The sequence below is a fragment of the Anneissia japonica genome, unplaced genomic scaffold (genome assembly GCF_011630105.1).
Source record: "Anneissia japonica isolate Jap-2015-1 unplaced genomic scaffold, ASM1163010v1 scaffold287799_len804019_cov200, whole genome shotgun sequence".
In the NCBI taxonomy this organism is placed as follows: Eukaryota; Metazoa; Echinodermata; class Crinoidea; order Comatulida; family Comatulidae; genus Anneissia; species Anneissia japonica.
The window spans coordinates 565,107-582,111 of NW_022716884.1; the positions used below are offsets into that span (position 1 = coordinate 565,107).

The 17,005-nt window shown below is 34.9% G+C and overlaps 1 protein-coding gene across 1 annotated transcript in view; it reads left to right on the forward strand.

The window, feature by feature from the left end:
• Positions 1–17,005, forward strand: part of LOC117110033 (nitric oxide synthase, brain-like) — a gene marked incomplete in the record, with an annotated part of 78,565 nt that overhangs the window by 31,216 nt on the left and 30,344 nt on the right. Inside the window, 1 exon segment of the mRNA XM_033252599.1 lies at positions 390–531. Coding sequence (XP_033108490.1) covers positions 390–531 — 142 coding nt within the window.

The following is a 17,005-nucleotide window of genomic DNA, read 5'->3' on the forward strand; positions in this document are numbered from 1 at the left end:
GTGCCCTAGTGGGAAAATCCAAGGGTGTATACTACTTGGCCTCATAGCTCAGTTGATAGAGTATCTAGACAGTAATCGGAAGGTCTTGGGTTCGAATCCCGATGGGACATATATGTTTTTCTCAATATTTATTACCATATTTGAAGATAAACGGTGGTTGTTGTCCTGTGGCCAGTCATGAAATTGTATTTTTCCGTATACCTTTCTCTTCGTTTCTTTACTTTTCTCTTTCTCACAGTTCTGCTCGATCAGTGGGTGGAGAAACACATATTTGAATTCACAACCATGTATTTTGTTATTTTAGGAAATGTTAATTCGTATCTCTCTCTACTTATGTTAGTTAAATTGATACAATATTGCCAAATGCATTTTGATTCATTTCCCAATAGGTCAGCAATTACAGTATTTCCAAATCGAACAGATGGAAAACATGATTTCAGAGTCTGGAACCCCCAGCTCATTATGTACGCAGGTTATAGAAACCCGGATGGATCTATCACCGGGGATCCAGCCACTGTCGAGTTTACAGAGGTATGTAACGTTTAAATAGTGTTGTTTAGGCCGTCGCTAAACGTTTTTAGAACCATGAACATTCTGTCTTTTTGTCTTCTAATTGTCACACAAACTTCTGCTGCGCGTCTATAAAAGAGATAAAGATGTCACAATGTTAAATTTAGGAAATTTATATTAATGTTTGTTGACAAGTATAAATGACGTCAGATCAAGAGAGCTCCATAGTTTTTATTGTATTGGATTGGATTTAATCAGGGATGGCGCCAGCAGTGGGGGGGGGGGTGAGGGGCTAGGGCCTCAAGTCGGGGAAAAGAAAAATTTTTATGCATATTTTCTACGTATTATTATACTCTAAAATCGATTAAGTAAGCCTTTGAATCCTCTAAATTGTCAACATTTGTTGGGGCTTTGACCCCTGGACCACTTTCGAAACATTTTAAGCGACACTCGACCACGTGACGCCCACTTTGCTCTCGTCGGGGAAATCTGCCCTCTCGTCGGGGGTCTTGGACTCGGGAAAGCGCTGGATTTAATCGGTGGAAACACCATGAAAGGATAACCAAACAAATACCAAAGAAGACTTATTTCCAGTGCGGTGTTTTCTGGTGGTGATTGGGCAGTACGGTACACCGGGAGAAAATCCCCTACTTTTACTGAAGAGTGTACAGCGTCCTTAATGTGTTTTTTTTTTTACAACATTGTAGACTCAAATTGACTTTATTTTTGGGAATGTATATATAGGCCTAGGCAAAACGACCGTCGAAGTTGTAGAAGTGGTATCAAATAATGAACCTCGTATTTAACAAGGATATAATATAGTTGACATACAACTGCTTTATCCATTCGTTTAATATTAATCTGTTTTGTCTTCGATTTATTCTCTGCATTGATCTGCTTATAGCAATTATAGTTTTATTAAGTCGCGTGTATTAGCTATTATCTGTATCACCTGCAATAAACTTACACATAAGAATAACAAAAGAAATCCGCATCCAGGCTGCAGATGCTGCTAGTGTGTCAGCGAAGGAATTTCCTCCAAGGCATCACAGAAATCTTTGGAATATCCCAGTATATTAGTTGCATGCATAGGGGCCTATACACTGATAAAATATATAAGTTGTGTACAATTTCCATGTGTCGAATTTAGTTTGAATCAATTTTAGCACCCGATATTTTAAAAGAATAAGTCGTTATCACCTGTTAGTCTCAGGTCCCTGTCCTCTTATTGACCGTTTTATACTATTTTATTGAAGTGATGTTCCGGACAACTGGGACTAATTTGGCTAAAAGCGACAAGTAATCGTTGTTTTATCCAAAATATACTTGTTTGAAATACAACTTCCTCCCGTTGTTTTGTTAACTATCACTGAAGGATGAGATTGACAGACAGATCGGTCTTTAGTTGTAAATTCTAATTGATAATACCAAGGTAACATTTATGATGACGGTAACATTTATGATGATAATGATTATGGTATAATACTGATTGTTATTATGTTGGTATGTTGTGATAGTTATGTTATGATTGTAGTGAAAATAATGGTCTATGATGTGGTGGTGAATGTTGTATTTTGGTGATGATTTTAATGAAGAAGAGGAAGTGTGGGGCCGGAGGGAGGGGCGAAGTATGATATTGTACAAGTGTTCATCTCAAAACTAATTTCACCCAACAAGGTCGTACAGAATTGTACTTTGATTTGTATGCACATCCTGACTAGTGCCAGTAGTGTCAATCAAGTGGTTGCCGGAGGATTGTTGGTCACCTAGCAACACTGCAATGGCTAGCTTACAAATTCGATCTTTCGTTCTTCTGTTCATAGTTCATTTTTAAATGTTCTTTTGCGAAATAATTGGGTGTTTCCTATGATACTTATATCGCATTCATCTGCACACTCATCCATTATTCAGTTAGTGACTAGTGTAAGTCAGTTTAATTTACTGTCAGTATGTTCCACTCATACGTCAATTTTATTACAAAGGTCAATAGTTCTAGTCTGCAGGTAAAGAGCTTACGCCAACTTGTACTGCGTTCAAACACACAGGCGTGCACACACACACACACACAGGCGTGCACTTTGGTACCCTATCAATATTATCTACTTGTGGATGGTATAATAACATATGCATCAGATAATTTATGTTTTCGGATAAAATGCCTGACGATAATTCATATACTGAATTATCAAGCAATTATCATACTAAAAGAAATTATATTACAATCACATCCAGAATACCATTAACTTTTGAGAGGAGATATAAGCACATGTGGTTGACCCGTTATAGAACATTATTCCCTCACGTTTGCAAGTAATAGAATTAATTTGGCATTTGAAACACTGGATGCAAAGTTCACATGTGTTGACGTGTAATTAAACAAAGTATTGTTGAAGTACCCATCTCTGTTTGCCGTTTGTAACAGACTACAAGGATGTTCTGGCTTGCCACTCCTCCTGATACCCACTATACTTCTGGGTAGAGAAAGACAAATGTAGCGAAAGTGTCTTGTCTAAGGACACAAGCTACTTGCACAAGCGTCGCGCCACTATCGGTAAGGATGGTTCTTTAACAGTAGTTAATAAGACAAGCTTAGACTCAACGACAGAGATAGCTAGGAGTGTACTATAATTTATGAAGAAGTAATGGATGAGGCACGCTGTCAGGAAAATCCAAGTAGGCCTAGGTGAGATCGATTTTTCCAGATTTTGTTGAGATTACTGACACTATTGAAGACTGCAAAGAGTTGTGAGGCAGTAGAACGCCCTTTGGCCAAAGACATATAATTAACAACATAGTTGCAAGACACGCATGAGCTTATAGACAATTGCAGAATCTTCAACAAGATGAAGGCAGCGAGAAGAAGAAGAAGAACCATGCTGCAAACCATGAAAGTAGTCTTTAAATAGGATAAAATATTAGATTTTAGTAACGGTAGTCTAAGCGTGCTTGTTATGAAACTAAGAAAGGATTGCTTTGATGTTATTGAATGAAGTTGTACGAAACAAAGCTGGATTAGGTTGAATATAATGAGAAAAATATTGAATCACTCATTTAGCAGATCCATAAAGGGTCAGAGCATGCGGAATTGACGTACAACAGGCTGAAATTTCGATGACATTTTGGTTTTGTCCAACTCCATTTGGGCATTATTCCACAAAAGATGCTGGAGGGACAGAATTCAAGACAATTTCCTCTAAGCACCAATATTATATGTGAAGTAGGTGACATAGGTGATGGGTTCCTAAGACAATTTAGCTTTTGACGACAGTGGTTTCCGTTAGTACATTGATTCCAAAATGTATAAGTGATGCATCGAGCATAGTCCACAGGAGGAGTCGCTAACATCTCTACAAGGCACCAATAGTATGTAAAGTGCATGACATACTATTATTCTGCAGAATTTAATACAGACCTCTAAGAATGTTAAGCTTCTGACGACTATATCTTTGGTACGATTGGTACTTCATCCAAAGCAGTTGTGTTGGTCCTCAGCGTTGGTTAATTCGACAAAGGTCAGTGTTGAGGGAATATCTCCGCCAAGCACCAACAGTAACATACTATACTGTAGTGTCACAGTGTGTCCTAACACTACAAAATATTTTAGTTATGCGTCACCAAATGGTTCAACAAAGCGTCTAATAATATTTAGCCAAACTGCGTACAAAATGGTTTAAACTTTTTCAACGTTTTAAACTGTTTTATATGCGGTTTTACTGAATTCATGCTTCCTAAGTCAACCATAATAGAGGATGAGAGTTTCAGCAATTGAACACTACAGTATATACAAGACGGATAGCTGGTGTGTGTGTGTGTGTGGGTGGGGGTGTATACAACGTCCAGTAAAGTTCCAATTACAATGTTTAGATTTGGGAAAAGGGGAGTATACTGTGAATTCACTTCCATTTTTTTTTAAAGTAATGATCTAAGTAGTCGACAGCTGTAGAGGTCGGTTATGGTAGCAGTACAGTACGCCGTTGCCGAAACTGGGCCGCTTGTGCGCCCATAAAACCTTGTCATTTAGTAGCCAAAAACTGTAAGGTTACATTGTGATGTGCGGGACATAGTACGGTTTATAAACTAAAACAAATGAAGTATTGAAACTAAATTAAGCAAGAGAATGGTTAGCAGCGAACCTGCCAATCCAGAAAACATGATCACTGTATGCCTCCTTGAGGCTGGATAATTCCAGAGTAATGGCAGTGCATAAGATAATGGAGTGGGATCACATGTGATGCTATTCATTTTGACAGGGGTAAGGTAATTCAGCGAATGTGAATGACGGACATTAGTGTGTCAAGAGACAAGACCATTGAGATACTTGCATACAAGCAACAATCTTTACAGGCTAGGAAGCCATTTGAATTTTTCCCCGAAATTACTCGTCTTATATTCAGACAAATCATAATACAAGTACAGAATGCACACTCACTTCAACACTCATCGATGCGTTTCAACCTAGATACTTATCGAATTGGCATAGCCTCACAATATTAGATAACATTGTACACACCATTGACTGCCGCATGCTTGTCCGTGGACACTTGCTATAATGCATAATGGGTATTAAAGTAGCTGATAAATAATTTAGGTCCCACATTCGTCTATTCATGGTGAAATGAAACATTCTGTGATTGACTGTAATGGTGTGCGTAGCCTCGTTTACATATAACGCTCTCGCCGATTTATGTGCGCGCAACTATGGCGAGAACCACTTTAAATAAGTAGTCCACATGGAAGTTATATTTTGTAATGAGCTGAAAAATATTGATGTGGCGTGGAATAATAAAATTCAATATTGTTAATTACGTAACACGTATACGGTGTAAATGTGTATTTTTTTTTTCTCTTTTTTTTTTTTTTATTATATTCAATTATGACAAATGCATACAAAGAATACATAAAACGCAGCAATTGTGAGGTGTCGTCACAAAACGAGTCTTTTGATACCAAACATAAAAAATGAGATATTGATGTATTCAGTTACGGTATATCACCTCATAAGCTTTACTCTTGAATCAAGTTCCTCTGTTGAGTACAACCGGATGAAATTAATTTAATTGCCTAAAATATACTTAAGAGAGTATCGACTCTAGAGGAAAGAACTGAATTTTTTGTTTTCCTTATTATTTCTTTAAAACAGTTTCATGTTTCTAAAACTCAATTTTAATGTATGTAAATAGATTTAGAACGTATATTATCATGAAATATAGGTATTAAACTTAACAAAATTAGGCTTATAATTCTCGTAAAAATATGACTTCATATTGCCAGGACACCTCACAAATATAAACCCTGTATATATTTCAAATGAATTTTTTACCCCTCCTAAAAACAAACACCCTCCAAACCCCCATAACACTTTTATTATAATAGGTTTGCCATAAGCATGAGGCAATCCGGGCGACATCGGTGATTAGTATGGGCACAAAGGCCGAAAGACCGAACTGTCTCTCCAGGCGACTTAGAGGTTGCCAGTGAAAATGAACACATACACTTACGAGGGCCTAAAACACTTTTAGTTACTGTAGACTACTAGGTTCTTATTGTCACAATGAATGGGCAAGTGCATTCGAACACCTTATTCGTGTGGGGGTTTAATAGATAATTTCAGTAGCCACAAAAACAATAACTAAACAAAAAGTAAATCAGGCTTCTGGTTGTAACCGCTGTGAAGCCAGGTACTCACTCCGCCCGACGGTTGTCGACCGACGCCATTCTACATACCTTGTCGTCTAACGCTTGCACGGAGCCGGGTTGGATTCGTCATACGACGGTCGTACGGCTGTCGAACGACGCAGTGATTGCCCGGCTTAAGTTGTTGCTGTTGTTGTTATAACATTTGCGCTCTACACTAGGTGACAGCAGAGGGAATGCTTTAATTCTGCTTGTTATTATTATCGTAGCACTCAGGCGAATTAAAACCCTTATATTAGTATATATTATCAACATTCGCATTGAAAAAGTAAGAAAGAAGCATTATAAACATGTATGCGAACGCTAATTGTAAGTTTGAATTCATTATTGACCTGAAGTCATTAACATATGTACAACGATCACATGACACGGGACATAACAGTGTGTAAACTGTACTATAACTGTTGATATATTGCCATTGTGGCTGTCTATTACATTACAATATAACACATCCTAGATATGAAAATTCTAATTAGTAAATTGTATAATAGTAATTTTGTTTTGTTGATGTTATCTGTTTAGACACATAGTCATTCGTCTGCAGAGGATGTTGTGAACTATTAACACTGCAGTAGTAGACCTATTATTATTATTATTGTTTATAATGAAGCACGTAACTCATTTTTACTTGAGTACGCGCTCATTTACGTCATCATAAGCTCTTTTATAGGTTTTCCGTGCTTAAATCTTGATCTTGTTCGTTCTTTTTTTTCTCTCTTTTATAGTATGTTAAAGTTCTTTTATACAATAATTAAAGTTGCAAAGCAAACTGTATTGAAAGAGTTCATAAATGGGAACTACGTGTCTGAGTGGGTCTAACACGAATCTATCTTTGAAAACCATAGTCATTTATGGTCACTATATTTTGAACATCGATGCGGTGAAAACTTATCTCTTAAATGGTTCCACCATAATATAATTAACACCTGTTTATCGGTCAATATCCGCTTGTATTGGTCACTTACGACCACTTAAGGATTGGTCATGTCTATTATTGCATTGTTTATTTTGTGCTCGGGACTTTCCTTGGGGATGGATAATATGGTCCCTTAGGAAGAGATACATACTTCATTACACTGTTTGAATGAAAAGAAATAAGTATTGATCTCCATTCAGATTTAAACCAAATCAATTATGGCGAGAACTTAATTGATTAAATTTTAACGTTTACCGAATGACGTAATACGTAATTGTGGTTCTAGACAGTTTCGGCGAAGAAAATACCGCATAAGAAATGCAAGCGCTGATTTAATGCAAGTACGTTAGTTATCAGAGTCACCGGAGATGACAGAGTTGAGAGGTGTCCATTTCCACAATTGATTATACTGTCGTTTATGCGCACACCGGTTTCCATCCCTACTTTAGTGGCCGCCCCCAGGGACTTTGAACAAACGTATATCAATAAATAGAAAATCAATAATCTTCACATCATATACACTTCGTGTTCAAAAGTAGGGTAATCACGCGACATTTGTTCAACATCACTTTTTATTTTTTCCTTATTTATAGGCCAATACAAAAAAAATTAACTAAATATTTGCTTAAAGGGGCTCTAGATGGGACAAGAATGTCCGCGCTTATGGCCCATTCTAGCGTCACAAGGCGCGCATATTATGTAATAGCTACGTGCTGCATCAGATAATTGAAGATGAATAGTTCAGGATATTTACATTTTCAACATATAGTAAAAAGAATGTAGACTCAAATGACTATGATGTCAAATTACAAGAATACCATAGTGCTTTAATTATAACTTATGAATTTTAAATGAACAGTTAATACATATAGTATTTTATATATATTTTAATATTATATAGGCCTATATATTGATAACGATAATAATTACAATGGTAATAATGCTCAATAAAACCTTGCCATCCCACACTGTAAATGAATAAATGAAACGGTATTTGGACAATCTAAATGGTGAGAACATAATTTTAATAGGCTAATTTATTTTCTCTACAACATAATTCATATGATGATGATGGAAGAGGTTACTTTAATTGACGACACTTTAAAATTAAACAAACTGACATAACAAAACATATCATCAAATTGTGTTACTTTGACAAAAAGTTCCCACTGGCGTTAATTTGTTGACTATATATCTAAAACGCTCCCACATCTACTTGCTCTAATATTGGGACAATATTAGCCTAAAATATGACACTATTGGCAGGAGGAAGATTACATACTCGTAAATCTCATAGGGGATAGAAAGTCAAGAACACGTTGTGGAGTAATTACCTTATAATCAGCTGTGTTGTGATGTATTTCTTTTGTAACACTCATTGAACGTGCTAAATTCTCCGCATTCGAATTTTAAAATTACGAGTGATTATATCTTTCTAAAAGACAACGCAATGTAATTATTTTAGTAACGAGGTTATTTTCAGTTTGAAAATTCATTAAAATATCCAAAAGATGATTTTTTTGTATAGGTGTACATCATTTTAAAAACTAATAATGGTAATTATTCCAATTATTCATACAATGATTATCATAATTATAATAATAACTTCATCTATATAAACTTGTATTATTATTATCATATCATTATCATATTATCATCAATTATATCATCTTGTTATAATTTATTATCGTTATCACTATCATCATCATAATCGTCATCCATCGTTATAATTTTCATCATCACCTTTGTCGTTGTCGTCAACTTCATCATTATCATCATCGTCATCAACATCAGCATCATCATTGTCATTATCATCATTATTATTATCTTCATCATTATCATCATCATCATCATCATCATACACATGAGCTATGTAATAAAATAATCAAATTATTGTCATTAACAATTGTCTCCTGTTTTCCACGAGGCGAATTTATTCGCGCGAATCGAAAGCCTCTGTTAGCTTCCTGAGCTCTGATTGGTTGCGCATTTTTTCGCTTCGCAAAAAGTAGAAACAATTCGCTATGAACTATTGATTTCGCTAAATAAAAGCGAAAAACACCGATAGAAATGTGAGTGCACATGAACCAAACGCTTTCGATTCGCGCGAATAAATTCGCTTAATGGAAAACAGGCTTAAAGTCAACTAAAATTCGAGGATTACGACTAAACTAATTTCTTCCTATCATCATAATTAACATTGTTGAGGCCTACAGAGCATCACATAGGCCTAGCAATTTTTTAGGCTTTTAAATCATAATGAAGTACAGTAATTAACATAACTTAGGGCTAAATAGCACCACAAAGTAATAGGTATTGTATTGTTTAACCTACAGTGCATTAGGTTCTCTATCCTCTTTATTTTGTATTACTGTAAATCAGACCAAAAATGTATCCAGTGAAGCTCTGTTCTTGTCATGCCACTCATTGATTATGGTATCTCAAGTTGTAATTGAACGGATACTTATGAACACCTAAAGTATCGTCATACTTATAATCATTTCCTGTTAGAAGCCTTGTATTCATCGTTAATTTGTTCTCTTGTTGTTAACTCAACCAGCCTGTTGAGTAGCAGTTGGCTCATGTCTCTCAATGGATCATTCATATAATATGTCTGAATAACCTAAAAAATGAAAAACGAGTCTACATTATTATAGGTCTAAGTAAGTTGCAGAAAAGGAATTACTACATTATGCTACATATAAAATCAGCCAAATGCAAAATTCAGAATAAAATATACTTAATGTTTTGTAGACACATGATACGTAGCCTACCACAGACATGAATTTAGAGGCGAATATTACTACAATGCCTTTTGACATTTCGGACCAACAATACCGGTAATCAGCGGTGCTTACTCAACTACATTGACGCTCAATCAGAAAATTATATTTTGTTAGATTTCCACCATGAATGCAGGCGTCATCATTTTCTTTTTCGGTTTTATATTTGTTTATGGCCAGATAAACTTGAACCCATAATTTCTGAATAATTTAGCCGTCAGTATTGCTCCTTGCTATATAAAGACGCAGCTGGAGGGTAGTAATTCGTTAATCGGTATGCTAATAATTGAACGTCATCTTCTGTCCGACATTAATGAAAGACAATAATCTTCGCAATCCTCTCCAATTTCAATATATACATGTACAAAGCTGTTTAAAGTTGGATAATCGAATTATTATCCACAATTTTGGAAAATTGCATGGAAGCAGTGGACTGAATCGTCTTTACAGATTTGTAAAATATTACTAAAACAAATGTCAGACGAGGACAAAACTTAGAATACAATTTGTAAGTTTATTTTCAACAACCAGAAGCAAAAAAAAAAAATAAAAAAAATATTTGTGTTCTTCTGAAGGATACCGTTTGAACTTTGTTCGAAATTTTTATTACGTAATTTGCGAATGATCTGTTAGTAAAATAACATTTGTGTATGGCCTTGAGTAAATGGTTTCGACTGTTTAATCACATGACTATTATAATTGGACTACAGGGCGTTGTAACATAGAGATATAGAGCATTGGATAATACAATACATAAGTGGTCTAAGTACGGTAACTATAGATGGCGTTGTATTCAACTCAAGTTTAGAAAAGAGATACATGGAAGTTACGTCGTCGAGAATTGTTAGCGTAAGTTTAAACACTATATAATCACCTGATATATTCGCAGATACACACACACACATATATATATCTGTCTCTTATACACATCTAGATGTGTATAAGAGACGTTGAAGAAGAGGAATTTCCGAGTGTGAAAAAATGGGTGCCCCCAAGCCCCCAAGGACTAGGTGCTGTCCACCTACGCATGTGAATGAGTGTGAGAATACATAGACATCAGAACATCAGATGGCCCCAGGTTCAAACCCCGGTTTTTTTTTTCATTCATAGCCAATCACTGAATGAATATTTCAGAATATTTGCATTTTTTTTACTAAGGCATAATTGAATAATTATCTAGAAATCACGCGAACCAGCACTTAAACAAAATACGAATATACCTTTTTTTAATTATGTTCACACATTTAATGCTATCAGAAACCCCTTTATTGACGTTGGGACTCAATCAAGTGTTGATTATCGATATCGTGATGAAACATTAGCGAAAGTTGTACAAACTATTGAACTTTAATATGAATGGAAATTATTTCGAACGTCGCTGTTAGGAAAATATTTCATGATTTTACACATTTCTGTCTCTAATCAAAGTTAATGAACCGAGTCTTATAAAAGTCAGTCATGTTGGGTTATTTTTGTTTATACATACTAAATACAGTTCAAATGATGTTAGTATCAACTCAAGATTGAGCATACTGTACTATCGTGTTTGTAGTGAGTATATTATCTACACTCTTGTATTAATGATTTAGTTCTCAGCGTTTTGTATTTTCCCTTAAAACACAGAGGTACACAAACTAAGTGATGTTGCGATTAATTTATCCATATAACAGTTTATGAGCAAAATATTTAACGCCAAAAGCAATGGCATATCAATAAAAAAAATTATATCTCCTCGGGGTCATCATTACTAAGCCTTTTACAAAATATAAGACATGCATTTTAATGCTTTTTTATGTCTGTATTTAGCTAACTATTGTCACACAATAACACACGATTTTATTAAGCTTTACATTCATATCCAGTTTCGTTGAAAGAATAATGGTGTACAGATTGTAGATCGTTGCGTATCGAAGTCCGTGGGGAAAACGACTGATATATTGCCTAGTCACTATTCATAATTGCAATAAACACAGAAGAAATAAATCTGTTCAATATTTTTATTACACATCATACCTATCCAAATATGTTTTTTTTTTTATTGTTTCTAGCAAAATAATATTGTTAAGTTCTTACTGTTTATTCTTATCAATAGAATACAATATAAGTTTGTATAGTTATAGTAGGCCTATATTTTCATTGTTGTTCGTCCTTATGAGAAACTGCCACTGAAGTAAGCCACCCGTTGCCACCCCTCCAAAAGTTGTTAAAAAGAATAATTAAATACAAATATATTATATAAGTTGGAAATGTTAATGGTTGCGTGGTAGCCTGGTTGGGTTGTTTTCTGCAGAAAATTGGATTGTTGTTGATTTTTTTTTCAAATTTGCTCAGTTTTAGTTCTATACAGTAATTAGTTTGAACTAATAATAGAACTATTGTTGTTTATTGAAATATGAAAAATGTCACAAGGCACGGTCGAGCACTATGGCAAAAATACATATAGATGCAAGGGGTTTAGGCCCGTTGTCACCCGGCTTGTTGCCACCCGGCATTTTGCCACCCGGCCCGTTGCCACCTAGGCCCGTTGCCACCCGGCCTTTTGCCACCCGGTCCGTTGCCACCCTATGCTCGTTGCCACCCAGCCTTTGCCACCCGGCCCGTTGCCACACATAATAGTTCAGTATAGCATTATATTCTCAGAAATTTCTCTCTCGGTATTTTTCCACAATATGTACAGAAGGAATTGGTTGCTTTGATAAGTTGAATTTATAACATAGGCAATTCGTTGCTGTAAAATATGCGAATATGCGTGAAGAAGTCCTAATTAGCGTTTGATGTCTTTAATAGATGTATGGTAGGCATATATGTGTGTATGTATATGTTTTGTCTGCGAGTATAGACCTACATTTAGTTAGGTCTGTGACTACTAAACCGTATAATTTTTTTTATTATATCTTCGGTTTGTTCATTTTCTGATTTAAGTGAGTAGGCCTATAGTTTTTTTTTCTTTTACAATTTTTATTCAATTAAAATAGGCCTACATGAAATGTTATTATTTGAACGATGCTCCATCATCGACGGATAACTATGACTCTGTATAATGTATCTTTTAGTGTGTTTTTTTTTTTTTTTTGGGTTAACAAAATAATAACAACGTTCGGTGGTATATTACCAATAGGAAAACATGTGTGGGGAAATGTCCAACTGTCCAAAATTTGGTCAGATGGACATGTCCCCAAATGAAGGCTACATCGCCGACATTTCCCCAAATGAAGGCAACAACGCGGGACCTTTCGCATACATGGCGAACGTCATATAGCCACTTAACAACGAATTCGTTGTGGTGATCCAGTCGCCAGTAGAATCTATGGCCCCGTCATTCTTTTAACGTGTCTGACGTCACGATTTTGATATAGCACTAATATCGCACGTGACTAGACTGCCAGCTATAACTTTCTTCTGTTCATATAACACTATGTATATAAATATATATCGGGTTTATGTATGTACGTATGTATCATTTGAATGCGTACCCCAATAAAAACTTTAATATGCAGATATTTGCACATGAAGGTAAATGTTCACATCTTGTTTTGTATAGCCGAATTACGTTATTGACAACACTAAACAATGGTGATGATTGTTACACTATGCTATACATACAATAGTAAACAAGATGACAAAATATATCGATTTAAGTTTATTATAATAAAATTCATGACACACTTAGAAGTATACCACTTTAAACTTAACATTATCATGATAACTATAGAAATCCAAATACAACATTCATGCTCATCCTATACAAGAACATACCGCAGTGAATTGGATAATGGATGTAGAAGTTGACATGTTATCAATTTAGGCTTCGTCTTCGGAGCCATTACGCATTGGAGCTACTGTCGATTTAATGGTCAAAACGGTTGTACTTAAAGCATCTAGAGCGTGCTTATTTCGAAATCGAATTTTCCCTTAATCTAATATCTGTAGCTACAGGAGGTCGCAAAAATAGTTTAAAACTTGCATTATAAGCCAAAGAATTCTCCGATGAATTTGAAAAGCAATACCAATTCCTCTTTGCTCAATATATTTTCAACGAGATCATAACTTGTTAACAAAAAGTTTAAACATCGAGGAAAGCATGATCCAGATGTGTATATAATATAATTTACGTGATAATACGATAATAAAAACCTAGAAAAAAATTGCAATCATCTCATTTAACTGAATCGGAGTACATTTATTCACGAGTTGACACTATTACGTTTGAGCTTGAATTCATGCTTGTAAAATTAGAAACATCCAGTGCTTTTCATGTTGTGGCTGTCATCCAGTGCGTTATACGTACTGTTTCGTCATAAGAAAGTACTGTATACTCGCACATCGTTCGTCAATACGTAAGAAACATCTTTGCCCCTTTAATGTGTCTTATGCATCTAGCGATTACAACATTATTTGTAACTGATGAAATTTCCTAAGGTACTCCTTCTTAAGATCCTTTTAGGAGCCATTTTGGCGCGAAGTCTGTATTCAATGGATCCATTACAATTACCCTAATTTCAGAAAGAAAATGTGTAGAGATGATGGCACATTTGGTAGGCCTAATTACGAATATTGCAGTATTGATAATTGTTAGTCATTATTTTAGTATGCATTTAGTCTGGGCACTACCGGAAAAATCGCCGACATTCAGACGACACAATATAGAAATAATACAGTATTATGCTTTTTATTATTATTATTATATATGTTATTATTATTATTATTGTTATCATTATTATTGTTATTATTATTATTATCATTATTGTTATTATTAATATTATTGTTATCATTATTGATAATATTTCTATTATTATTATTATTGTTTATTAATATTGTTATTATTATTTATTTATATAATTATTAGTATTAGTAGTATTAATGTTATTAGTTTTTAAATAAGCCCTGAATGATATTAATAGTAGTAGTAGGCCCTAGCAGTTAGTGCTGTTGTTATTTTTGTTGCTGGTGCTGTTGTTTATTTTTATTATAAATATTTGCAATAGTAATCTGATAATACCCTTTTAAGTAAACAATATTCTTGTTATATGAGTGCATGGTGCAGTTTGATTAAGGTGGAGAAACCAATGTGTGTATGTGACCTAAGGACCTTTCCGCTAAGCCCCGCCCCTTGGATATTGTTGCTAAGGTCGCACAAGACGACTGTTAATGGTTAAAACATACGCGAACTCGTACGTGTGTGGGACAACACGTGTGTTTGTGAGCCGCGCGCGTATTCCTACCGCAGTTCTGATTGGTCAGTTGTTAAGTTTGATTGCCACTCCGTAAAGGTCTATTGACATCTCTGTGATCCTATAAAATTAAGTTGTGCGCTTGGCAACGTGTACACATATTTTCTTACGCACAGCAGACGATTTTGGGCAGGCCCGAGGCCCTGAGTGTTTGCATGCAATTCCGACTTCTGATTCTAGTTTTACTGCAAGTTGTTTTGGCAATTCTAATAAATTGCTTACATTATTAGTGTTATGGCCATACTTTTTCTATTCCTTGTTTCGCGTACTTATTTTTTTAAAGATTATCAGAGGAGGGGGGGGAATAAAACTTAAAATAAAATTTTGTTTCCTTATTTAGCAAATAGTTTAGCCAAAAACGTCCAGACGGAGGAGAAAATAAAATTTTATTGGTGAATGTAATAATAATGTTATGATGGTTAAATACTTCAAATTTATATAATTAGGAAGAAAAATCAATATCTTATCTTTGGAGATTTTAAGGCAGCGGAGGGCGTAATAAAAATAAAGAAAAAAAACTTTTTTTTTTCTGAAATTTCCACTTTTTTTTGGCGGCGGTTGCGCTAATTGGCAAAAAATAAAATATTTTATTTTTATTCGAAATCATCAATATTTGCAGTCGGAGGGTTTGCTAAACAAGGTATAAAAAGTCTCGCCTAATATCATAGTCATAATTATATTTAGTCGGATCGCGTTGTAAGGTATTGTTTAAATGATATCCGCTTTTGTACATGATGATTCACGTAAAACACAGATACGGTGTGACATTGTTGATAGATATGAATGGAGATCGTCTTAAAATTGTATAACAGATGACGTAACCATTCGTTATATTGCAGCTTATATGAACTCTCATATCAGCAGTAGGCTAGACGCCGCGCACATGTGCTGCCCCGCGCCGGCTTTCGAAAGAGACGTTTATTTAAGCTTGGTCCCGTGTGCAATATGACCCATGTGCAACTTTAAGAACATAGGCCTAGTAGGCCTCCCTCATGGGAAAGCGGCAGCGGATTGTCTCCCTCTGTACATATTGCCCAATTAACCACCAGAAGGACCCACAGAAATTAAGTCTTCAGAGCTATCCACGATATATTCACACCAAAGAAGTCCAATCCAACTCAATCCAATTTTGTAAGATTTGAAGACACCTCGAATGTTCCTTAATTACTGAAATAAAATATAGTAATAATGATGATGATAATGATAATCGATCACGTATTGTAATAGACTAACGTGTACTGGTTCATGTATAATCCATCGTGTATAAATCAAGATTGGTTCACTTAGATCCCGCTCTTCAAAAACGTCCTTATTAATCATAATTTCTCAATAAACTTTCACACTGATACATTGTGATTGCCATCCATGCTATGGCCATGAAATATATATTTTAAATTATGTACTCTACTAATATATAGAGTTCGCCGCTAGCAATCACATTTTTGTTTTATTGTTAACTCCAGCTAAAACAAATTGAAGCGTATTTTCGATTGAAAGAACAATTTTGATTAAATGTATAGAATGAAATGCAGGTTCATTTTCTGATCTTAATATAAATCGGTCATTTGCTCATATCTTACGAATCATATCACTGAAAATCAGTGTCTGAATTTGCTTAAACTGAAGAATAAACATTTAAAAAAATGTATTTCACGGATATATTTAGTCACAGGGATAATGATCAAGTTGAACCGGTTATATCAACTTCATTTAAATTCAAACCAGTAATCTTCTAAACAGAAATGTTTGGCCTGGGGATAACTGTTAGTAATTTCATGATATAGAAACTGGCAATAAATTGCTTCAGATAAGTAACGAAGTGCATTAAATCGTTAAACAATGCATCATAATGTTGTAAAGTACTTTAGTCT